The sequence below is a fragment of the Dipodomys spectabilis genome, unplaced genomic scaffold (assembly GCF_019054845.1).
Source record: "Dipodomys spectabilis isolate Male_0828 unplaced genomic scaffold, ASM1905484v1 ptg000054l, whole genome shotgun sequence".
NCBI classification, from domain to species: domain Eukaryota; kingdom Metazoa; phylum Chordata; class Mammalia; order Rodentia; family Heteromyidae; genus Dipodomys; species Dipodomys spectabilis.
Genome location: NW_024870731.1, coordinates 20669153 through 20695184, shown reverse-complemented (window position 1 = coordinate 20695184; position 26032 = coordinate 20669153). Strand labels below are relative to the sequence as shown.

Here is a 26032-nt window from a genome sequence, read left to right as displayed (position 1 = left end):
TGGAGAAAGCTTTCCGAGATTGAGGACTATTCAATCCAATAGTAGTTCCCTACTATTACCAGATAATGCAAGGAGAAATGGAGAAACCTACAAGAGAGAGAGAAAAAAAAAAGGTTAATGCTGATAGAAGGGGATATATACACATATACATATGTTTAATCTTTTGTTGTACAAATTCTGTCAGCTTATGCATATAATGCATCTTGAGAAGGGATATGATTGATTGGATACACTGTATACATGTGTGAAATGTCACAAGGAAGGAAGAGAGAAGAGAAGGAAGGAGGGAGGGAGGAAGTCCACACAATACCAGAACACAGCAATGAAACAAGGGGAAATATAGAAACAAGCCTAAAGCCTAGCTTTATAGGACAAAGCAAGTGGGTACAGTAGCATTTTGAAGAATATGCTGGGATGCAGCCTTGATTCAACAACAATCATAACTTAAGAAGTACATACTAATTAAAAAAAACTAGGCTAAAGCATTTATCATATGAATCACAAGAGAACTCTATATGGGAAATTCCCAAATATCACCTGTGCAATCTGCAGTGCTTTGTCTCACATTTTCAGAAGCAATTAAGCCCTGGGTTTGAAGAGTTCTTTTCCTCCTTTGTTAGACGACCTAACTACACTACAGCTTTTTTTTCAAACACAAGATTAAGGCACATACATTAAAAAAACAGTTGATCTACTGTTTAGTCTCATTTAAAAACCATAAAAGAATCACCCTTACCTGAATTACTCTAAAAGCACATTTCTTGCCTTTATAGGATCCTAACAGGGTCAAAGAGCTCCACAATTTGGCCATACCACTGCAGAAAGATCAAGGAAACATTAGTAAACAAGCACTTGTCCCTGAAACATTTCCCTAGTTATTTTGTTTGTGATAGTCTGGAAAAAGGTTGCTCTTAATCAGAAAACATAAGCTAAAAAGACAAAAACAAGGGCTGGGAATGTGGCTTAGTGGTAGAGTGCTTGCCTAGCATTCATGAAACCCTGGGCTCAATTCCTCAGTACCATATAAACAGAAAAAGGCAGAAATGGTGCTGCAGCTCAAGTGGTAGAGCGCTAGCCTTGAGCAAAAAGAAGCTCAGGAATAGTGCTCAGGAACAGTGCTCAGGAACAGTGCTCAGGCCCACTTTAAGCCCCAGAACTGGCAAAAGAAAATTAAGTACAGTGGCCGATTTAGGAGGTGGAGACTCTCATCTTAGTGGTACGCACCAGTCACCCCAGCCACCCAGGAAAGCACAGGCAGGAGGACGACAGGCTGAGGCTGGCCCTGAGCAACAATACAAAACCTAAACTGAAAAATAACTGAAGCAAGAAAGGGTTAGGGGCATAGCTCAAACGGTAAGAGCACGTGTCTAGCAAGGGTGAGAACAAACCCTAGCACTGCCAAAAAAGGAAAAACAAAAACAAACAAAACAAGTGAAAACAAGGAAAGGATAAAGGGACCCTAAGAATGCTTCTAAAATACACATTTCTGACTTTGTAACCACTTTCATCAATTGGAAAGTAGTTGTAACCAAATCACACCTTTTACTCTCTGTAGACTATTAGCTCCCAGTGGATAAATGTTTATATTCTTCCCAGTTTAAATTCCCCTACGCTGCTCCGAGTTCACAAGCATGCAACTCTTCAGAGTTCACAAGCATGCAACTCTTCTCGCTGTTTCTCCACTGGCTACTAATATCGAAATGTTTCACTGTCGATCATACCTGCTAGGTACTCTCAAGATGGCTGACAAGGTCTTCTCTTCAAAGGTTAGGACATCCACAGGTAATGCAGCCCCAACCTAGGTATAGAGTAATTCCATTAGCAGACTACTACCAAAACTTGTCAACATTGAGGTTTTTCTCCTCCATGAAATGTAGCATTTCACTCACTGGTCTTGCTTATAGCTCCCTCTGCCTAGAAGCCTCCTATACCTCTTCATGTAGTGGATACCTCCTCACCCCAAATCTTTGTTTTAACTGTCCCTTCCCTAAGTCAAACAGGCTCTGAATATAGGGTGTGGGGAGTAACTGGCAGGAATGGGAAGGGTTAATGGAGGGAGAGAATGAGGATGATTAAGTTGAAGAAGTGCATATTTGCATATATGAAAACAGAACAATGAAAGCTAATGAAACTGTTTTACCAGGAAGAGTACAGGGGAGGGTGAATTTGATTGGGATACATTGTATGTACATATGGAAATGTCTCAATGAAACCCCCTTGTACAACTAATGCGTGCTAATAAAAAATATAGGTAGAATGAAAAGATCCTTTTCTGATCTTCAAGATTAGGTTCAACCTGCTTGCTATACTTTTTCTTATATTGGACACCATACTTCCTTTCTCACAATTCTCTTCTCACTAATTATATAACATGTTTTCCTTTGGCCTGAATGAATATTAGTCTGTAAGGCAGAGCCCATGTCTTTATTTCACTTATGTGTCCTAAAGCCAAATCTGACCTTTGACATATAAAAGTACACAGATCTCTTTGTAGCTTGTTATTTAGAAAAATTAGACTTAGAGGGGATGGCAAAGCAATATGCAGCAATGGTACAGTAGACCAATGGTACAGTAGCAAACTTCTGTAATCACTATGAGAACAATTCAGAGTTTATTAAGGTTTGGCCGGTTACACATATAGGTACACGTATGTATATGTACATGTATGTATAGTTCCATATAATTCTACCACATAGGTAGCTTCAGAAAACAACCACTGCAATCAAGATAAAGAACTTGTAGCCAGGTGATGGTAGTTCACACCTGTAATCCTAGCTATTCAGAAGGCTGAGATCTGAGGATTACAGTTCAAAGCTAGCCTGGCCAGGAAAGTCTGTGAGAATCTTATCTCAATTTATGACAAAAAAAAGCCAGAAGTGGCACTGTGGTTCAAGAGGTAGAGCACTAGCCTTGAGCCCGTGGCTCAGGAAGCTGATATCTGAGGATCATGGTTCAAAGCCAGCTGGGGCACAAAGTCTGTGAGATTTTTATCTCCAAGTAACCACCAGAAAATCAGAAGTGGCACTGTGGCTCAAGTGGCAGAGCACTCGCCTTGAGCTGAAGACCTCAGGGAAAGCACCCAAGCCCAGAGTTCAAGCCCCACGAGCACACCTACCCCTCCCCATCCCCAGCCTCTGGCAACACTAACCTTTCTCCAGATTATATGATTTTTTACATCAAGAGCATTTTATATGCACAAAACCATCTAGGAGATAATCTTTTGGTAGTAGCTTTTTTCTCACATAAGTGTCTGGATTCGTTCACCCTCTGAAGGCCAACTGGGATATTTCCAGTTTGGGATTATTACAATGAAAACACAGGGTTGAAGGTATGACTCAGGTGGAAGAGTGCCAGCCGATGAGCAAAAGTGTCAGAGACTGGAAAGTTCAAGTCCCAGCCAGCCTCAGACAAAAAAAGAAAAGAAACAAAGAAATGAAAACACTATGATCATTTGTGTTCATAGAGTTTATGTGAGAAGAAGTTTTCCCTTCTCTGGGATAATGCCCAGAAGTGGGATTGCTGGGTTGTATGGCAGGTGTATGTCTAGTTTATGTAGCAGATGGCCTCATTATTTCATGTTCTCACCAACAATGTACACGTGACCCAATTTCTCCACATCCCTGCCAGCATTTAATGCTATCATTTTTTAAAATTTGTCATCTGCACAGCCAAACTACATTGTATTATTAATGTACATTTCCTCAATAGTTACTACTGCCAAACATCTTTTCATGTGCTTCTCTGCCAAATATACATGTTCATTAAAAAGTCTATGCATGGTTTTTGCTCATTTTCTAGTTGGACTATTTGCTGTTATTTATTTACAAACATACAAACGTATATAGACTTTCTCCCTCTAGTGCTAGTACTCAAGTTTGAACTCAGGGCTTAGTACTCTTACTCAGCTTTCTTACTCATGGCTAGTGAGCTACCACAAGAACCACACCTCCAGACTGGGTTGGAACCTCAATCCTCATATCTCAGCCTCCTGAGTAGTTAGGATCACAGGTATAAGCCACTGGCATCCAGCTACTGTTTTGAGAAGTCTGTGCATTCTAAACATCAGCTCTTTGTGAGTTTACAAATATTTTCCCCAGGTTGTAATTCATCTTTTCAATTTTTGTTATTGTTGTTGTTAGTTGTGGAGCCTGGGAGCTGTCCCTGAGATTTTCTGCTCAAGGCTAGTGCTCTACCACTTTGAGCCACAGCTCCATTTTTCACTTTTGAGTGGTTATTTGGAGACAAGAGTCTCACAGACTTTTCTGCTCAGGTTGGCTTTGAACCATGATTGTCAGATCTCCTCCTAAGTAGGTAGGATTACAGGTGTGAGCCACCAGCACTTCACCCTTCTCTGTATTTCTTATAATTATCATAGGAATATTAACCTAAATGATTCTGTACCTCCCCAAACAGATCCTTCAGAGCAGTCACAAGCAGCTGTTTGAACTGGGCAACATTCACTTCAACTCCATGATCTTGAAAGTCTCTGTAAAAAACATTAAAAAAGCATCACACTACAGTTTATGTTTTTCAGATTCATATAAATAATGTCAAACAGAACTTAGGAAATTGAACTTACAGGTAGACTTTCATGTAGTGGTGCTCAGAGGGGTTTTTGTAAACTACTCTTTCATATGTGGTAGCGGGCAATGGCATCTTTTCCAACGCTGATCACACCTACAGCAAGTCAAAAGGACTAGTAATTACCGGTACAAGCTATCTTCCACATTTGTAATAACAACCTGATCTTTTTTTGTTTTTGCTAGTATCAGGGTCTTGAACTCAGAACCTTACAACTGCTCAGCTGGAGTTCTATTACTTAAGCCATGCCTCTAGCATGGCTTTTGGAGATGGAGTCTCTCCTCTTCTGCCCAGACTTGCTTTGAACCTCAATCCTCTGGATTTCACTCAATCTCCTGAGTAGCTATGATTACAAACATGAGCTACTGGCACCTGGGCAGCCTATTTGACTTTTAAAAGACCTCCTATTGGATTCACCTCTACTTCTGGTCAGACTAAGGTTACTCATCCACACATAAGGGAGTTTCTACATTGTTAACATGCTAGATCGGTGTGCAATTTAAATCTTAGTAATGTAACTCTTGCTAACATTTTTCTTTATTGGACACCCAGCTCTGGGTTAAGAGTCTCACATACATTAATGTCTAATTCCATTTTTTTTTTTTTTTTTTTTTGGTTGGTTGTGGGGCCTGAACTCTGGGCCTGGGTGCTGTCTTCAGCATTTCAGCTCAAGGCTAGCGCTCTACCACTTGAGCCACAGCACCACTTCCAGATTTTTCTGCTTATGTGGTACTAAGGAATCGAACCCAGGGCCTCGTGCATGCAAGGCAAGCTCTCTACCACCGAGCCACCTTGCCAGCCAATGTCTAAATCTTCAATGTGATCCTATGACATGACATAAATGTAAGGTCTGCCCTGGGAAGGCAGAGCAGACAACTCCCTCCTCTTGGCTAAGTCTGGCCCAGTACCTGCATCACCTAGGTATCTGGCATACCTGGAGGGAGTCACCTTCCCCTCCAGGTCACTTCCTGGGCCACCCCTACCTTTCCTCCCTGCCCCCAGCCCATCATGCCTCCCATGGGACTGAGGGAGGGTCCCAGGCCCTGAGGTCACATCCCGTGTGGCCACACCTTCCCTCACCTGGCAGCACCTTCTCCCCACCCCTTCTCTATTTAAACCCAGATGGGACATCAGCCTGTCCCTTCTGTAATGCTTCTCTACCATGCACAGAGGGGCAGCAGTTCAGTAAAATAAACTTCTCTTCCTGCCTGAATATCATGTGGTGCTCTCTTTATTGGTTACCTAATTAAACCTACCTATTTAATTTACCTAACAGTAAAAACTATCCTCGCCCCTCCTTTTTTTGCAGTACTCACGATTGAACTGAGGGTGTCCTGTTTATTAGGAAGCCACTCTACCCCTAGAGCCATGCCTCCAGCCCCTACTTTTTTGTGTTTTTGTTTTGTTTGTTGGCTGTGGGGCTTGAACTCAGTGCCTTGCCGCCGTCTGTGATCCTCTTTGTACTCAAGGCCAATGCTCTACCACTCGAGCTACAGCACCACTTCTGGTTTTTGTTTTTTTTTTTGGTCCGGTTGTGGGGCCTGAACTCTGGGCCTGGGCACTGTCCCTCAGCTCTTTAGCACAAGGCTAGCGCTCTACCACTTGAGCCACAGCGTCACTTCCGGCTTTTTTCTTTTTGCTTATGTGGTGCTGAGGAATCGAACCCAGGGCCTCATGCATGAAAGGCCAGCGCTCTACCACTGAGCCACCTTCCCAGCCCCCACTTCTGGTTTTTGAGGGGTTAATTGGAGGTGAGTCTCATAGAGACTCCTCTGCCCTGGCAGCTTTGAATGACAATCCTCAGACCTCAGCCTCCTGAGTAGTTAGGATTATAGGCGTGAGCCACTGGCGCCTGGCTACAGCTCCTACCAGTGTTAGCAGAGTCTTACTTTAAGCCCAGACTAGGCTGAGCTCTTCCTACTTGCACCTCCCCACCTTGCTTGGGATGACAGATGAGAAGACACACCACCATGTCCAGCCCCTTGTTGAGATGGACTCTTACAGGCTTTGTTATGCCTAGGCTGGCCTTTGACTACAATCCCTCATCTCTGCCTCCCAAGTAGCTAGGATCACAGGCTTGAGCCTTGAGAAGATGAGAATTAGTAAAGATGAGTAACACTAGCCCAAGGCACCCAAAGAGTCCAACCACCTTGTACTCCCTCAAGATCACTCTACTTCAGAACTGACATAATCCAATCATTAAAAAAAAAAAAAAGACTGCTCTGCCTGTAAATGCAAAGGAAAAGCATAAAAGGTAAAATCTGTGGGTCTCCTTGTTTACTCATTCAATATAAAATACAACAGGACAATGAAGAATGGTACGTCTGCTGTCCCTCCCCTCCTAGGTCTGTGGTTCTCACCCAGAGATCAAGCAACCCTTGGAACTGGGAATTGGGGTCATTTGAATAACTCATGTCCCTTCCTAAACTCATGCTGGAATCTAATGCCCAAGTCAGGTATTTAGATGCAAACTTAAGTTGTTCAGAGGTGGGGCTTGCAGGAAAGGGCCCCATAATTAAACTCTAGTGGCTCTGAAAGAGGAGGAGAGCAAAGGGACACACACATGCTTCCTATTCCTTATGCTGCAATGCCCTGTACCTCCTTGGAGCCCTACCAGCAAGAAGCCCATCATCGTTAGATGCAATGGGCTCAATCTCCTCCACCACACCGTTTTTCACAGCAGTCTTGCTCCAGCCATTATGCCTCAGCTCCAGCTTTTCCTGTCTGCATGCCTACTTGCCTGCTTGCTTACTTAATAACGGTCCGCCAAGCTTTCTTACCATTATGACTTGTTCAAAAACTCTTATTCTGTGATCGAAGTCAAGGACCTTAAGTGAAGAGTCTCTACTTTTAAAGGGAAACTTCACAGGCCTAGTCCCCACTGTCCTTTACCCCTCCTACCATCATCAGCCACCTCCTGACGTAATTACAGTGTTTGTTTTTTTTTTATCTTTGCATTCTGTGTATGATATTGGGGATTGAACTCAGGGCCTGGGCACTCTCCTTGAGCCTCTTTGTGCTTAAGGGTGGTGCTCTAATAGCTCCACCTCAGGCTTTTTCTGAGTAGCTTACTGGAGATAAATCTCCCGGACTTTCAAGCCAAGTGGTCTTCCAACCTCGATCCTCGGATCTCAGCCTCCAGAGTGGCTAGGATTATAGGCGTGAGCCACCGGCGCCCAGCATCCTTTGGCTCTTTTTTTGAAGGCTACCACAGGAGCCACAGGCTCCGCTACAGACTTTTTGGTGATTAACTGAAGATTAAGGAGTCTGATGGCATTTCCCGCCCGGGGCAGGCTGGGGACCAGGATCCCCAGATCTCAGCCTGCGGTGTAGCTAGCGACACAGGCGTGAGCCAGGGGCTAGAATTTCACTTATTCTTAGTCTCCACCCTTCCCACCCCGCCACAGCCGGGGCACGCCCGGAGACCGGGGTCTGCCTGCCGGGTTCACCGCTCCCCCAGGCGCCTAGACCTGCGCGGCCGACGGGTGTGTTTCCTTCCCTCGGTTAAAGCTCAGCCTCCTCCGTCGGGCGCTTAGGCTGGGTGCAACTTGGCTCGATTCACACCCACCCGGGATTCAGCGCCCACCTGCTGCACGCATGCGCCCTGCCCGGCACCCAGCCGCTCGGCTCTCGCGGCCGCCCCGAGACGCGGCACCGCAGTCGCGGAGGAGGATGGAGGGGGAACCCGGGCCCGCGCGGCCCTCGGGACGACCCCTTCCCAGCCCCTCAGCCCCTCAGGGCGGCCGCCACGGCGCATGTGCGCTACTGGCGCGCACGCGCAGGCGACTTACACAACGCTCTTCCCAGGGACCCCGCGATTCCTTCTGGGTCCGTTCTCGGTCCACTCACCAGTCGCCTGCTTGGACTTTGGGCCTCAGATGAAATTCCCCAACGTCTGGCGCCACCAAGCAGCCACCAGAGGGCCCCGGCGTGTTTACATTAGGCTAGGTCCAGACCCCCGACGCCACACGTGCAGGCGGATATGACGTCGCCGCGCAGTTCGCCCTCCCTCTCCCCCGCGACCACGGCGGCGTGAAGCGTGGGCAGGTCCCGAGGGCAGCCGTGCGCAGCGCCCTCTACTGCCCGCTCTGGAGATTGCGTGCAATTATCCACAGGATGTGGGAGCTTGGCCCTGGGAAAGGTGGCGTTCCTAGCCGTGTGTTTTCTTATGTGTTCATTCTCCGTCAAATTCACATCTAGCATCCACGCTTCCATTTTGGGGTCTCTTTTTTTCTCCATGGTTAAGCATGTACCCAGGGTTGAGTACCTGACAGGCAAGCATTAGCCCATCGGGCTCAGTGCCCAGCCCTGCAATCTCCTGTTGAGAACACCTCCTGTGTTAAGCGCTCTCCAAGACAGTGCCCATTCTGTGTCCCTGGTGGCTCCGTGTGTTTTATCCTAGTTGACATGGGAACACCCAGTTGGTTGTATTTCCAAATGTAAGCCTACTCATTGTTTCACCAATAATTTCTTGAGAACCTCATTATATACTACTAGGCACTATTCTAGGTGCTGGAAACTTCAGGGGAATAAAAAACAATGGCACCTGTATTGCTGGGACAAGTCATGTATTAAATCATCATCATCATCATAGCTTATATGTATAATATATAACAAATTATATATTATACATATATGTATATAGGTATACTATTTATATATGTATACTATATATAATATAGTATACATATATATATATATATATATATATATATGTGTGTGTATTACTTACTTTGTGCCAGGCATTATCTAAAAGGTTTTGTTACCTGACTTAGTGAGGCTCTACATAGGGTTCCAAAAAGGAGGAGATTTTTACCTAGCCTTTGAGTCCCAAGCTCATGATATCACACACACACACAAAATTAGGGCTGGGCTGGGAAGGTGGCTCAGTGGTAGATTGCTTGCCTTGCATGCATGAGGCCCTGGGTTCGATTCCTCAGCACCAAATAAGCAGAAAAAGCCAGAAGTGGCACTGTGGCTCCAGTGGTAGAGCGCTAGCCTTGAGCTGAAGAGCTAAGGGACAGCGCCCAGGCCCTAGAGTTCAAGCCCCACCACAACCGACAAAAAAAAAAAAAAAAATTAGGGCTAGTTGTGGTGGTCCATGCCTGTAATCCCAGCTTCTCAGGAAGTAGAGATCAAGAGAATCTCCTTTTTACCAGTCTGGGCAAGAACGAAAACAAGACTTCATTGCCACCAATAAGCTGGGTGTGATAATAATAGGATGATTGTGCTCTAGACAAGTTGAGGCAAACAGGCAAGATTCCAAAATATAACCAAAGTGGAAAGGGATGGAAGTATGCCTCAAGCACCTACCTAGCAAGCACAAGACCTTAAGTTAAAACCCCAGTTCTGAAAACGATAGAGAATAATTTCAGTATACAACACATCAAGACCAAGAAAGCTTATTAGTAAAACAAAAGAAAGATAGTACACACCCAGAAATGGGGTAGTTACATCTGATAACAGGTGCCAGGAGTAGTTCATGTGGGGAAAAAAAGCTTTTAGGGGATTTGGCTTGAATGTGCCTGGAGATGAGTGTTCCCCTTGGTTCCGGACACACACTGGATTGTCAGTCTTGCTGTTGCCCTTTTTGACATTAATCATTGGGCCCAGAGATTTCTGGCCAGCTTACCAAATTGAGGTCACTGTGACATCGATGTTTTCCTTGAGCTCCCTTTTAAATAAAGGTCAGATATCATCAGATGCTGCTTATAAGCTGATGGCTTTCCTTAAGATAATTTATTTCCCTTTTTGAAAACAGTTATGTGATCAACGGAGTCCTTTACCATGGGTAAGTGTCTTTAAAATATTCTTGCTCAGTTCCCAGAGTGTAGTAATCATTTGGGCAAGCAGGCGAGAACAAAGAATGAGAAAGGATATAATTTTTAAGCATATGTTGCAAGTGGCGCTGTAGCTCAAGTGGTAGAGCGCTCGCCTTGAGTTGAAGAGCTGAGGGACAACGCCCAGGCCCAGAGTTCAAGCCCCACTACCGACAAAAAAAAAAAAAGTATATGTTGCAGTTTAATGAGGGAGTGCCTTGTAATCAAGCTACTCACGAATACAATGTTTATCTCTAAATTCTTGCTCCAGTTTCCCCTGCCTCACTCTCCCTGATTTCTCCTGCTATGCTACCTTGTGGAACCCTCACTCAGTCGACGGAGCTAGCAATTATCATAACCATCCCCATTTTGCAGAGGTGGAACCCAGTATGATGACAGGCTAAGTTATTTGCCAACGTCACACATTTATAAGTGGGAAAACAGACTGATTAATCCAGTGCCCTCCACACAATTTACAACCAGTTGAGGAGCTGGAGAGAGACTTTGAGCATAGACCCCATGAGGGCGAGACTTTGCCTATGGTGGCTCCTTGCTGCATTCCAGGCCCTGGCACCCAGTCACCACTCCACATATAGTTACTGAATTGTTCATTCATAAATTCAGCCTGGGTTGGGGATGAAGGTACACCTTGCACGGCCAAGCCTGTAACTGAGGCAAAGAGGTTGGTTTCCCTAAATTTTCTAAAAAAAAAAAAAAAAAAAAATCGACCATGTGTAGGTACCCATAGCTCACACCTGTAATTCTAGCCACTCAGGATTGAGGTTTGGACAGGAAAGTCCTTGAGATGCTTTTCTCCAGTTAACCAATTAATGCCAGAAATGGAGATGTGCCACACATGGTACAACACCAGCCTTGAGTAAAAAGGCTCAGGGACGGTGCCCAGGCCCTGAGTTCAAGCTTCAGTACCATCGTGTGCAAGCACATATACTGAAGCTTCATGAATTTGCTGAAGCTTCATGAATCCTTGCCTTGGCCACACTCTCTGGTCCTGTGACTTCTGCTTCCCTTCCCCACTCCCCCGCCCCCCAAAGACAGGATGGGGAATAAGTGGAAGAGAAATCAACACTAACCTCTGACAGTGGCATTTTATTTCTCAAAATGGGGGGGGGGGAGGGAAGGAGGGAGAGAAAGAGAGAGAAAAGAAAGAAAGAAAGAAAGAAAGAAAGAAAGAAAGAAAGAAAGAAAGAAAGAAAGAAAGAAAGAAAGAAAGAGAAAGGAAGGAAGGAAGGAAGAAAAAGAAAAAAGTTGGTGGATTGGCTGGGTGCCAGTAGCTCACACCTGTAATCCTAGATACTCAGGAGACAGGTCTGTCTGAGGATCCAATTCAAAGCCTTCTTGAGCAGGAAAGTCTATGAGACTCTTATCTCCAATTAACGATTAAAAAACTGGAAGTGCTGCTATGGTTCATGTATTAGAGTGCTACCCTTGAGCACAAAAGCTCAGGGCTAGGGTTCAAACTCTGAGTTGAAGTTTTAGGACTGGCAAAATAAAATAAATAAATGGATTTCAGAAGTTTCCAGACTCATTTTGAATCTGTTTTTTTTTTTTTCTTTTTGGCACTTCTCTAGCTTCTGCATTTCTTACATGGAAAGATAATTAACATTTTCCTCACAGAGCTGTGAAAAAAAATAGTTGATAGTATAGTGTCTGTCACCCAGGAAACACTAATGGCAAAGACTCTCTCAAAGGCAGCCACCTGGCAAACTTTTCCTGCCAGGCTGTGTGGCCCAGAAAGCCTGAGCAGCTCATATATTTTGGTCTTCAAAGAACCTTGGTGAATTTTCACTTCTGTACTTAGACCCTGAGAAGGAAGTGCCTTTCCTGCTGCCCAGTTTCCGCCAGCACTATCTTCTTAAGGCAGAGTAGAGGATAAAGGAGATCCTTGGAATTATAAAAAAGCACATGAAATTGGCCTTGAGATTTTGTTTTTCAACTAACATTTGTCATTTTAATGGGTTTTGTAAATGTACAATTTATTATCTCAACTGATATTAAAGGATAAACAAGGAAAAGTAAACTTTCCTTTCACCCATTCTCCAGATGTAACTATTGTCTTCCTCCATCCCTCCAGCTCCCTCCTTCCCTCCCTTCCCTCTTTCCTTCCTTCCTTTCTTCCTCCTTCCTTTTGTTTATTTGGAGACAGGGTATCAAATCTCCTGGCTGGGATTACAGGTGTACACCATCACATCTGGCCCACCTTTTTACTTTTTTTTAGTTGTCCCCAGGGGTATGATATAGAGATATTTACATACTAAATTGCATTGGGTGGAGCTAGTTGCCTGGGGATGGGGGAGTTGGGTATCTAGGAGGCCCTTCAAATCACTGTAATTCACAGCAAAGTTGAAGGGAAACAGAACTGGAAGGTATGGCAGCCAAGAGAGAGTTAAGTCATCCTGAACTGTGTGCACCCCCTCCTGCTATGCTTTTCCAACTTGGGAAAGAAAAGGCATGAGAAGGGTCCAAGAGGAATTCTAGTCCCACAATCATCCATTCCCCCAGTGGGATTCATGTCTGTGTCCACAAACTCTGTAAAGGGAAGATAATGGAAATGAAAATAATCATAAGGTAAAAGCTACAGAAGTGCAGCCATGGTTTCCATTAGGAAACCGGCCAGCTGCCAGATAGCTTGTGCATATGATCCCATCCACTCGCTGTACAGTCATTAACACCTTGCACAGATGGCGAAAATGAAGCATAAGGAGCGAAGTCATTTGTCTAAGGTGATAAGAGGTCCTGGCACCTTAACAGCTGTATCCTATCCCTCCCTTGTGTGTAATCAGGCTGCAAGCTGCTCCTCTGAGGCGACTCAGAGCACCCTCTCCAAACAAGAAGCTCTGGGAAGTGCTCACCTGTGATTTAGGAAAGCAATGCTCCTGTTTATCCCAGGACAGAGGTTGAAAGCAGGATTCAGCAGGTGAGGGAGCTAAATTCCACACATTGGTGGTGGAAGAACTAGAGCATAAATAATACCAGAAGTCTTGGAGTCTTTAAGGTCTTTTGAGGATATGCCTATTTACTTCTCCTTTGGAGCCAACTATAGCAAATGAAAATATAAGAAGGAGGGAGGAAAGAAGGAAGGAAGGAAGAAAGAAAGGAAAGAGAAGGAAGGGAGGGAGGAAGGGAGAGAAAATGTGCTTGTCTCTAGTGGAGGGGTGGAAGGGATTCTTTTTTTATAAAAACAATCAATGGCCCAGGCAAGGGTGTCTCATGTCTGTAATCCTAGCTACTCAGGAGACTGAGATTTGAGGATCACAATTCAAAGCCAGATTGAGTAGGAAAGCCCATGAGACTCTGATCTCTAATTAGCAAAAAAAAAAAAAAAAACCAGAAGTGGAGCTCAAGTGGTTGAGTGGTAGAGTGCTAGCCTTAAGCAACAAAAGCTCAGGGACAGCACCCAGGGCCCTGAGTTCAAACCCCAGAACTGACTAAATACATAAATAAAATACATAATAAAAATTAAAAAGTGAAAAATCAGTGGGACATCCTTTTACTAAATGTTCTCATTGTTCATCTGCAATAAAAGTTTTACTGGGCATCCGTTTTTTGTTTTTGTTTTTAAATCTGGCACCCTTGGGAAGTGGGATGTGAGGTGGGCAGTCTCTCTAGCCTGATCAATTGAGGGTGGTTCTCTGTGAGCCCCTAGCAGCCAACACTCTCAGCAGGGTTGGGGGACCACCAGTAAAGAAGAGCTGGAGGGATATGAGCAGCACTCCTGAGGAGGGACAGTGGGGTAGTCCACCAGACAATAGAAATAGACTAGAAGCTCCGACCTAGACTGTCAGATCCTAACCACCCCCATCGCCTAGGCAGGCAAAGGGGGCAGCAGCAAGACAGCTTGGCCACTGCCCCAGTGTGCTCCACTTGGGCCCCTGCCATCGGAGGATGTCCTTGCTGTCTTCTCTTCTTCAAGCCACAACTCCCCTTCTGTGTGTGGACTGTCAATGCAGCCAGCCACTGTAACTTTGTATCATCCAGAAGCTCTGAAATACATTTCAATAAGGGAGGACACTTGCTTCAGAAGTAGCTTAGAAACCTCTCTCCCCTAAAAGCTCCAGGACCCAGAGGAATGGGGAATTTGGGGGCAATAACTATCTAGCAATCATGAAGATTATTTCTGGAGAGGCCTGAGATCCTTTCTTAAAATTCAGGGGCTCAGAGGGGTCCCTGTGCTTTTTTCTGGAAGATTCTCATGTCCATTACAGGAACCTGGGGATTTATGGATTGAATCTAGAAGAGTCCTAAAATATAGTTCATAACAACGGTGATGTAAAACACAAAAGCATCTGCACAGATCTCTGTTTATACGTGTGTATATGTAAGTACATGTGTAACACATACTTAGAAACTACTACTTTTTACTGAAAAATCACTGGCTCCTTTTGTGACTACATGAATTCACTAAAAGCAGGAGAAAATCTTGGCCTCTCTGCCTCCATTTTGAATCTGCCTCTGCTGTGAACCATTCTCTGCACGGTCACCTTGCAGCCACCTTGGAATCCAGGAAGCACAGGACTGATCGATAACATCTTTATGACAAGGAAAGAAATGACCCCAAGGAAAGGTTCAGAAGAGTCTTGCAGGATAGACTACCCCCCAAATAAGGACAGTTAACTGCCATAATGAAGCTGCACCCTGGAGCAGCAGGAATCACCTTATGGGAACCAGATTTCTCCCCTCCAGTGATATCAGTGACAATTTCTCCAGCATCCCCTGCAGAACCAGAACTGAGATCCTGATCAACCAGGCCACATTTTGCTTGGGACTGCTTAATTATGCATCACCTTTCTCCTCTAACCACAATTCTATTTAAGCTAATTTGAGAATCATGGTGCAAAGCCAACCTGGACAGAAAAGTTCATGAGACTCTTATCTCCAACTAACAAAAGGCCGGAAGTGTGGTTCAAGTGGTAACACACCAGCATTGAGTGAAAAAGCTAAGGGACAGTGCCCAGGCCCTGTGTTCAAGCCCCAGTATTGGCAAACCACACACACACACACACACACCCTAAAACTCATGTCTGTGCCCCCAAAGATGGGTTAAAATGCTTTTTTGCCAATTCCCACAGCATGCCTGTCCCATATACTAAACCTGACCAAACCTGGTACTTGTAATACCTGGAGTTGGGCCTGTGGCCTAGAGCTCCAGTTTCACACAAGTATCCCAAGAGGCCAGTGGAGGAAAGGTGGGATGTGCAGAGGATGTAGGAGACTTCCTCCTTTTAGCATTTGTTTCTATTTAAAGTGACAAAGCACCACTTTTCTAACAGTAATGGTTACGAAGTATACTATCTGCATATGCTGCTGTTAGGCACAAGAGGGAGCTGTAGAGCACACCATCTACAGGCTGCTCTGCTCAAGTGGGAACAGACTTGGGGTGCTTTCCTGCCCTATGGAGGAGAGTTGCAACTGGAATGCAGGCTCCTGATCTTTATCTGCAACCCGAGGGTAGGGGTGGGAGGCTGGAAACTACATATTACAATCAAGACTTAATCTTAACTCAGGAGAAGCTTGCTAGGGTTCTTGTCCCATTATATGTATATTGCACAGAAAATACAAGAATGCCCTCATTTGCTCATACATGTAGATAGGGCGTTACATGATTTATGGGGTACACACCACAGGACCCTTTCAATGTGAATATTTCTGAACCCAAATCACACCTAGCTCTGAGAGCTCTGGGAAGAGATTGCTGACCTAGCTCCTCTCCCTCCCTGCCAGCTTTGACCTTGGGTCACTGACATTGTCAAAATCTGTTAGAATCTTCTCTCCTATCTATTGCCTGTGGGATCTCTCCTCTCCTAAACATGGCCTAAGGTTCCTGTACATTGCCTTGAGGATTTAGAGACCAAAAATTCAGCACCCAGGAAGGGGAGGTTCCTCCAGGAGCCAAAGGCAAAACACTGCCATGATCACTCAGCAAGACACTGGTGGACTATGCCTGTAATACTACCTGCTTAGGAGGCTGAGATAGGGAAGACAGGTTCAAGACCATCCTGGGCAATACATAAATAAATAAACCCTTTCTTGGTCAGTAGCTAAACATAGTGGTACGCCTCTGTTATCCTTCCTTTATGGGAAATGTAAATATGAAGACTTGCTGTCCAGGCATACTGAAGCAGGAAAGAGTGACACTGTCCAAAAAGAAATGTATTCATTATCTGACTTACATAACTGTAACTTCTCTGTACATCACATTTATAATAACAATAAAAAATAAAAATAATTTAAAAAGTAAAAAATAAAAAACAATGCTAAGCTAGGTGCTGGGCTCACACCTGTAAATCCTCACTATTCATTATTCTGAGATCTGAGAACTGTAGTTCAAAGCTAGCATGGGGCAAGAAAATCGGTGAGACTCTTTATCTCCAATTAACCAGAAAAAAGATGGAAGTGGAGCTGTGGTTCAAAGAGCAGAGCACCAGTGTTGACTGAAAAAGCTAAGGAACAGTGTTTAGCTTCAGAGTTCAAGTTTCAGACCAGCACACAGACACAGACACACACAGACACACAAACACACAGACACACAAACACACAGACACAGACACAGACACACACACACAATGAACAGTCCTGGAAGCATGACTCAGCAATAGAGCATGTGTCTAGCAAGTGCAAGTTCAAATCCCAGTACTAACTAGCAGAAAAAAAAAAAGCGGGGGGGGGGGGGGGGGATGGGGGAGGATAAAACCCAATGCATTAAATTCCCATTGAAACCACAAGGTTCTTCTTACCTTATTCCCATAGCTACTTAGCTTCAGATTCTATGTAAAGATTTGAAAGAATCAAGCTCTTGGGTTGTTTAGGGGCAACCAAATGCAATAGAAGACAGTCAAAAGGATAGTTTGATGACTTCTGCTTCGGATATATAATTTCAGTTGGGTAAGTACTGCAGTTTCATTTAATAAAACTAATAAAACATGCAAGCAAAGACTTTCAAAGTCTACGTAATTAAGCACCACACATACACTTTAGTCAGACCTAGTGGTTCATACCTGTTATCCCAGCACTCAGTTAGGGACAAGAAAATCAAGAGTTAGAGGCCAGCCTGGCCTACACAGAGAATGAGGCTACCCGGAAAACATAGTGAGACCCTGTCTCAAAACAATCAAGAGCTGGGGATAGCTCTTGGGATAGTAGTAGATCACTTGCCTGAGGTGTGCGCTAGCCTAGGTATGATCTCTAGCATAGCAAAACAAACATATAAAACAATCAAGAAATTGAACATAAGTGCTTCATAGCCTTGCACTTAAGTAAGAGCTCAGAAGGAGAAACCACCTACATGTTGCGTATACAGACTTATTAAATTTATTTCACATCTTTGTAGTCACTTTTACAACTGTTTTGACTTATTTTCAATCACGCTACTGTTCACAGAATTCACAGAATTCATTAACAAACTAGTATTTTACATCCAAGAGTTTTTCAGTAGCACAGCAAAATAGAAAAGAGTCCCCATGAGTTGCACATGTTTAGAACTTGAGTCTGATTACTTAGATGTCTAGAACATTATTGCTTTATTACTCTTCTTTTTAGAAATCAGGAATCATTCCTGGGAAACCCACCTCACCAGGTATTCTTATTCTGCAACTGTTCTGGGGTCCCTCACAATCTACCTGGCTCATAGGTGCCAAATAAACCACCCACCTGTGTTTTCTGCTACTTCGGTCCATCTGCAAGCTGGCCATGGACAAAGCCCCTCTCCACCACACACATTTCCACAAGTGCAAAAGATAGGAACAATTTCTACTTTTTTTTTCTGGCCAAAACTGGAACTCGAACTCAGTGTCTGACACAGTCACTCATTGGCTGGCACTCACATCACCTGAGCCATGCCTCCAACCCCTGGAGTTCTGTTCTTTTCTTTCTTTCTTTCTTTCTCTTTCTGAGGTGGGGGCCATTTCTACTTTCTTCCTGATCTTGCAGCTCATTGCTGCATTCACATTTCTGAAAGTCTCTATGCAAAATGTGAATTTGATCTAAACAAGAAGGTTCAGAGAATGAGGACTAACGCTCGTGTAAAAAACACTGACCATGCAGGGGATATATCTGAAGCCACAAAAAAAAAAATACCTTGAGTTTGAGTGTGTGAAGCAGTGTCTTAAAGAAAATATTCTTGATGATGATGGGCCAAGGTGGCCATTGAACACAAGCTTGTCAGTGACAGAAATTGAAGACCTCAGTAGGTTTCATGGCTAGGCTTTCTTATTTTGTTCCATTTGGGTTTCCATTTGGGGGAGGGACAAAAAAGATCTTAGAGATTTCCTGTGGCTCTTGAAGCTCTATGGAATCAAGGATATAGGAAACAGGGGCCTGGCTTCTTCAGGGACACTGGCGCTGGTGCTCCAACCGCGTTTGGGGCAGGATTCCTGAGAGTGGTGGCCGCGTCAGGTTCTGGGGGCTGATGCTGTGCAGAATGCAGGCTGCAGGCTGCAGAAGGAGGCTCAATCCAGCTTCTTGTTGTTGTCTGTGTTGTGCAGAGAAGCTAAAAAGTCAACAATGAGCTTGGCTGTCTTCCGAGGTCTCTCCATCACCACTGAGTGCCCACAGTTTTCCAGAAGCTCCACCTGGCAGTTGGCGATTGACTTGGCCAGCATATCTGCTCCAGAAACGTCGAGCACCTGCCAGGACCGAGAGGGAATGTGACAGCATGTCAAGATTTGGCCACCTGAGTGCACTCTGTGGACAGAGCTTCCACTGGGACTTGGGAGGTCAGGGAGGTGGGGTGGATTGGAAGACCAAGTTGCTTTGGCCTTGGGGTTTGTGGCTCTTTGATGGGAGTGACCAGCTTGCCTTCTGTTTGATTCTGCAACTGGGTACCAGGCGTTGTCCTGATGCTAGGGAAAATGAGGTGGAAAAGACAGTCCTTGGCTAAGTAGAGGTTATAGTCTGAAGGGAATCAGTGTTCAAGAGAGAAATACAACACAGCGTGCCAGGGGCTCTGTTGGAAGAGATGCTTGGAGCTGAGAGTTGAAGAGAATCAGGAAAACAGAAGACATTGTCTGAGTAGGGAAGAGTCCCCATCTTTGAGAAACACAAGGGTAATAAGTCATAGAAAAGGGAGAGGTCAGCAGAGAGCTGGAGACTGAGAGAGCAAGCAGACAGTGGGGAGGGGCATGGTGGCAAGAAGGAGGCAGGAGGCAGGATACAGGGAAAATGAGGCATGAGAAATAGCATACCAGGAATTCAGACACACTGTACTCATGAGTAGCTTCTTTAGAACCACAGAAGAAAGCTGGGTGCTGGTGGCTCACACTTATAATCCTAGCTACTGAGGAGGCTGAGATCTGGGGATCACAGTTCAAAGCCAGACCAAGCTGAAAAGTCTGTGAGACTCTCATCTCCAAGTAGAGTTATGTTTCAAGTGGTAGAGAGCTAGCTTCGAGCAAAAGAAGCTCAGGGACACTGCCTAGGCCCTGAGTTCAAGCTCCAGGACTGGCATAAAAATAAAACAACAACAAAAAAAAAAAACCACACACAGAAGCACTGTCTGCTTTGCTTTGGGCTTTTTTTTTTGGGGGGGGGGGGGGTCCGGTCGTGGGGCCCGATATCTGGTCCTGGGCACTGTCCCTCAGCTCTTCAGCTCAAGGCTAGCACTCTACCACTTGAGCCACAGTGCCACTTCTGGCTTTTTTCTTTTTGCTTATGTGGTGCTGAGGAATCGAACCCAGGGCCTTAGGGATGCAAGGCAAGTGCTCTACCACTGAGCCACCTTCCCAGCCCCTGCTTTGGGCCTTATATTCCCTCATAAGCTGCAGTACTAGAACAAAGCAAGAAAGTGAGAGATGGGGGGTAGCGAAGATGGGGGGAAGAAGAGAAGCTCTCTCACCCTGACCCTGCCTGCTTGCTCCAAATAATTAATGTGCTCTGGAAACTGAGTGAAGATCTCTTAAAGAAAGACATTTACCCTGGAAAAACACCTGGGAAGATGATGCTTCCTGGCATAAAAAGTGTTTCAAATACTTATCTCAAGGACAGACACCTGTCTTGAAGGGAGTATGGAGAAGAATCTGTCTTTCTCTGAAGTGATGCCCAGACATCAATGACCAACCTTAAAATCTCTGGCCAGGTTGATAAAACAGTGTAATCACACGAATGACAAAATGTACCAGGTGTCGAATAAAAGGAAGCACTTATCCTAAAGTGAATTTGACCTAAAGTCTACCTTACATTTTTGATTGTTTGTTGCCTAGTACTGGGATTTAAACTCAGGACCCAACTGTTCTCCTTTAGCATTTTTTTTCTCAAGGCTGGCTTCAAACTACAATCCTCAGATCTCAGTCTCCTAAAGACCTAGGATTACAGGCATGAGCCACAGATACCTGCTCCTGTTGCTGCTGCCAGTACTGACACTTGAACTCAGGGCCTCTTATTCTCCCTTGGCTTTTAGGCTCAAGACTGGAGTTCTACCACTTGAGCCATAGCTTTACTTCTGGCATTTCGCTAGTTAATTGGAGAATGACAGTCCCATGGATCTGCTTGGAACTATAATTGTCAGATCTCAGTCTCCTGCGTAGCTAGGATTACAGGTACGAGCTATTGGCACCAGGCTTCATCCACTTTGTTTTCCCTGTAGGCTACCCTCTGCTCTCATGCCAGTCTAAACCATCTTTTTTCTCACATCCTCCCTTGAGGTATGTTTGCGTTTGGTGCAACCTCCCAGCTAAGGGCCTTCTGTTCCATCCTTAATAGCAGAAGCAAAGACTTGAAGCACTTTCTCTCAGACTTAGATCATTAAAACCAAGATTTCCTATGTACCCAGAAGTGGAACAAGCAGAAATCTCAGTGGAGAAGAGAGCCCTGCAAAGCTCATGAAGAGGACCTGGGGCTTCAGAGCTCAGCCAGAAAGGAATGCCAGCCACAGGGCAGATGCTTCAGTGTAGCCACTGACTTAACAGGAATGAAACCCAGCTACTTTGGGGAAAATGTCCATAGTCAACAGATTTAAAAACAGAACAAAAGATGTGGAAAAGAAGAAACTCTCCACCATAGAGCCATCCTGCAGAGAACAGAAACAACAAGTCATAGACAAAACGGCTCAGGGGTTTCCTGTGATCACCTATATATGTTGGTGGGAACCACAGAAGCTATTTATTGGACAAATTATTCATATAAATGGTTTATCTATTTTTTTTTTGTCTGTTGTGGGGCTTGAACTCTGGGCCTAGGCACTTTCCCTGCACTCTTCAGCTCAAGGCAAGGGTCTACGGCTTAAGCCACAGCATCACTTCCGGTTTTCAAGTGGTTTATTAGAGAAAAGAGTCTCATGGAGTTTCCTGCCCAAGCTGGCTTTGAATTGTGATCCACAGATCTCAGCCTCCTGAGTAGTTAGGATTACAGGCATGAGCCATCAGCCCAGCAATTTATTTATTATTTTTTCTGGTGCCAGTCCTGGAGATTTGAATTTAGGGTATGAATGCTGTCCCTTAGCTTTCCTGTGCATGGGTGGTGCTCTACCACGTAAGCCACTGTTCCACTTCTGGTTTTTTGATGGTTAGAGATTAAAGTCTTACAAATTTTCCTGCCTTGGCAGGTGTTGAACTGTGATCCTCAGCTCTCAGCCTCCTGAGTAGCTAGGATCACAGGTGTGAGCCACCTATGTCTGGCTTAAATGGTTAATCTTTTTCTTCCATTTCATTTTATTCAGGGCTAGGATGAAATGATTTAACTGAAGTCCTTACCTAGAGCATAAAATTTAAATGGGTACCCAAATCCTTATCATTCAAGATAAAAAAAAATATTTTAAAGTGTCATTTAAGAAAAAAACATGAATGCAATAAAGAAATTCAAGATCTTGTTTGTGAGGCACTGTATAAGCAGGGAGAAGGGCCATAAGAGAGGTGCTTGGATTGACATGTAGGATACGATCAGGAGGGGCTGCCAGGTTTCGGTGTTTACAGGCTGTACTGTGCCCAACAGGAGGCATCATTCACATGATCGTTCATCATATACTGGGACGTTTGAGCCTCACAAGTACCACAGGAGTGGAAGAAATGTTCTATTTGGAGTGGCTGAGTGACTGCTTAAAGGTACAGGGTAAGAAGGGCTGAAAAGGGCCAAAGTGGAACTGGGATGCAGACTTTCTGACTCCAAGGCACCAAGAGCACAGGGCTTGGCTCCTGGAGTCTCCACAAAACAATGGGTTATAGCCTTTCCCTGCTAGTCCCTGGGAGGCTCAAATCACCTGGGTGTTTTTACAATAAAGACCTCTGTTGTTCTGAGCTGATTCCTGATCAACTGACTGCCTGCTGACCAAGCCTGGATGCTACCTCTGTGGCTCAGGCACACAAAGCTGCTTTCATTCTCTGAAGAAAGGAAGATGGAAACCTTCCTTCTCTCCTCCTCCCCCATCCCTGTGCTGTGTTCCCTCTGCCACACTGACTGGAGTCACCACTGCCCTCCCTCCCCATGGTGGCCTTCATCTTGGGGTCTGCTGAGGTTTCAATGTGTCCTCCAAAAGTTCATAGGAACCTATCCCTCTCATCAAGAGATGAACTGATTAAAGAGAGCTCTGTCTGCCTGGATGGGTGGATGGATGGATGGATGGATGGATGGATGGATGGATGGATGGATGGATGGATGGAGTCACTGTTGTGGGAAGAGCTTTATTATTGTGGGAGTGGCTTTCTTACCACTGTGGGCTCTGTCTAGATCCACATCTCTATCATCACATGAAACCCTCCTCTCTGTTATAGTACAGCAGGAAGCCACTCACCAGATGCTGGTGGGTGCTCTATGACATGCCAACCTCCAAAACACCAAGCCTGGTAAACTTCCAATCCATATAAATGAACCAGTTTCAGGCATTTTGTTATAGCCTCAGAAAGTGGATTAAGATAGTGAACTTTAAAAATATAGTGGATTAAGGTAATACCCTTTATTCACAATATTCCCTAGTATAAGACTCCTGCCTACCCATCAGCAGATACTTATTCTGCCTGTGTTGTAGGTTTTTTAGAGGATCTGTTTCTCACTGCTTCCTCTTTTTTTGTCCCACTCTTTCCTCTGGCTTTGAATTATATGAAGGAGATGGTTTCTGAAACACAGTTGTAAATTGGGTGATGGTAGCTTATGCCTGTAATCTTAGCTACTCAGGAGGCTAAGATCTGAGGATCGTGATTCAAACTAGCTTGTGCAAGAAAGTCTGAGCCTCTTATCTCCAATTAACCACCAAAAAGCCAGAATTGGATCTGTAGCTCAAATGGTAGAGCACTAGCCTTGAGCAAAAAAGTTAAGAGACAGTGCTCAAGCCCTAAGTTCAACACACACACACACACACACACACACACACACACACACACACACACACACACGAAGTGAAAGAGAAGGGCAGGCATAGTGGCTCATAGAGATCAGAAGAATCTTTGTGTAAAGCCAATCTGGACGCTCATCCAGATCAATAAACTGAACATGATGGCATGCACCCATCATCTCAGCTATGCAGGAGGTTATAGGTAAGAGATTTGAGATCTGAGCCATCTCCAGGCAAAAGTGAGACCCTATGAAAAAAAGTAACTAAAGAAAAAAGAAAAAAAAGGCTAGGCTTGTGGCTTAAGTGGTAGAGAGTTTGCCTAGCAAGCATGTGGCCTTGAGCTCAAACCCAAGTACTACAAAAAAAGAAGAAAAAGATTGTTTTGGACAAGAATCATCATGGATGGTAAATTTGGGGGGGGGGGGTGTTTGAGGAGGAGCAGGACAATTGATGGTCTCAAAGTAAATGTCTATAGTCTGCTTCTTAGAAACACCACAAGAAGAAATGACAAGGGTCTCAACTCAGGACTGTGAACCCAGGCACTTGGCAGGTGCAGATGCCACCCCTTCCAGATAAGAGGAATAGATCAAAGAGACTCTGCCCACTTGCTTTTCCTCAAGGCTCTTTTCTGAGGGCTTTGTGACATACCTGGTCTTGTTTTCCCCAGATGACCTGTGTTGGGACCTTGATCTTCTCCATGTTCTGATGTAGAGTGTATCTGGACTTTTCACTCACGATTTCCAAAAACACTGTCCAAAAAAGGGAAACATGTGAGCATGTACTTAGTTGTGCCCAGGAGTACCACAACAGAGTCAAGGGATAGTGAACCCCAGGCCACCACTTCCCTGCCTCAGGGGCCCATAAAACATTTCAGAGTTACAGAGCTTTAAAAAACAACCAACCACAAGCTTCACTTGTAACCATCTCCCAGCTGAACAAAAGAGCTACTCACACTTCCGGTAGAAGTTGTTATGGGGGATGCGGACATCCACCAGGCCTTGAAGGATCTGAGGACAGATAAACCAAAGTCAGAAAGCAAGGGAACACTCATTTCCTCAGGCCTCTCACAGCTCTGAAATAATGGAGGGGGAAAAAAGGCCAGCTATTTCCTGAACTGTCAAGGGCTAATCTTGCAAGTCCTCATAGCCGTGGTATATGGTATTATTGGGAGGTAAGATCTTGAAAGGCATATATATATTTAAAAAATTTTATTTTTGGTGCCAGTCCTGGAGCTTGAACTCAGGGCCTCAGTGCTGTTCCTGAGCTTTTTTGCTCAAGGTTACACTCTACTACTTGAGTCACAGTTCCATTTTTGGCTTTTTGGTGGTTAATTGTAGACAAGAGTCTCACAGGGCTGGGAAGGTAGCTCAGCGGTAGAGTGCATGCCTTGCAAGCATGAGGCCCTGGGTTCGATTCCTCAGCACCACATAAATAGAAAAAGCCGGAAATGGCGCTGTGGATCCAGTGGTAGAGCGCTAGCCTTGAGCTGAAGAGCTGAGGGACAGCGCCCAGACCCAGAGTTCAGGCCCCATGACCGGCAAAAAAAAAAAAAAAAGTCTCACAGACTTTCCTGCCCAGGCTAGCTTCAAACTGTGATCCTCAGATTTCAACCTCCTGAATAACTAGGATTATGAGTCACTGGCACCTGACTTAATTTTTTTAATTTGTTAATTGTCTACCCTCTATATTGAACTACACCTTCTCGGGCACCTTCTTGGTCTTATATATTCACCACTATGCCCAGTGCAGAGCCTGGTATGTCACTGGCACCATGTAGCCACTGTGAAATGAACAAATGGAAGTGGATAAGAAGGTGCTAGTGAACAGGAACAGCAGAGGACCTAGGAGGGAAGCTGGTGTGGCCCCTGGAGCCCCCAGAGAACACAAGGGCATGGCTGCAAGCCACTGTACCTGCTGAGGCACCTTGAAGCGGACATAGGAGCAGAGCTGGAGCATTTCACTCATCTCTTCTGGAGTGGATGGGACCAAGGGAATCTTGTGTGTGGTGGGTGAGTCTTCCAGCGATTTGATCCGTTGTACAAACTCATTATCAGCTGAATACTGCAAGCCTGTGTGATTCAAACCAGAGAGCTTGACAATACATCTGTCTTCGTACCAAGCCTCATTTTAAACAGGGAATTTCCAATTGCCATTCAAATCTAACATGTCAGGCTTCTTTTACCAGGAGAATAAATTCTTTTCCTTTTGGTGTGTGTGTGTGTGTGTGTGTGTGTGTGTGTGTGTGTGTGTGTGTGTGTGTGTGTGTGTGTGTGTGTGTGTGTGTGTGTGTGTGTGTGTGTGTGTGTGGTGTGCGCGTGTAGGAGGTGCGTGCACGCACATGCATAGGTGCAAGTAGTGGGAC

The 26032-nt window shown here is 44.8% G+C and overlaps 2 protein-coding genes across 3 annotated transcripts in view; both read right to left on the bottom strand.

Moving 5' to 3' along the window:
* Positions 1-3: 3 nt before the first annotated feature.
* Positions 4-8569, bottom strand: Rpp14 (ribonuclease P/MRP subunit p14). Of its 2 annotated transcripts, none has more exons than XM_042680202.1 (6): positions 8373-8569; positions 4580-4677; positions 4402-4486; positions 1722-1798; positions 737-815; positions 4-87 (listed from the first exon to the last, which is right to left on the bottom strand). In XM_042680202.1, exons 2-6 carry the CDS (start codon positions 4654-4656, stop codon positions 31-33), a joined length of 375 nt encoding a protein of 124 aa, XP_042536136.1. In that variant the 5' UTR covers positions 4657-4677; positions 8373-8569; the 3' UTR covers positions 4-30. The 2 variants fall into 2 exon arrangements, with proteins under 2 accessions (XP_042536136.1, XP_042536135.1); XM_042680201.1 differs by having other exon boundaries at positions 8431-8569.
* Positions 8570-17703: 9134 nt separating this feature from the next.
* The window catches only part of Abhd6 (abhydrolase domain containing 6, acylglycerol lipase), a 47713-nt gene continuing 39384 nt past the window's right edge, over positions 17704-26032 (bottom strand). Inside the window, exons 7-10 of the mRNA XM_042680138.1 lie at positions 25582-25739; positions 24623-24677; positions 24319-24419; positions 17704-19039 (exon numbers count right to left, since the gene is read on the bottom strand). Coding sequence (XP_042536072.1) covers positions 18863-19039; positions 24319-24419; positions 24623-24677; positions 25582-25739 — 491 coding nt within the window. The 3' untranslated portion in view covers positions 17704-18862. The remainder of the gene's footprint in view (positions 19040-24318; positions 24420-24622; positions 24678-25581; positions 25740-26032) is intronic.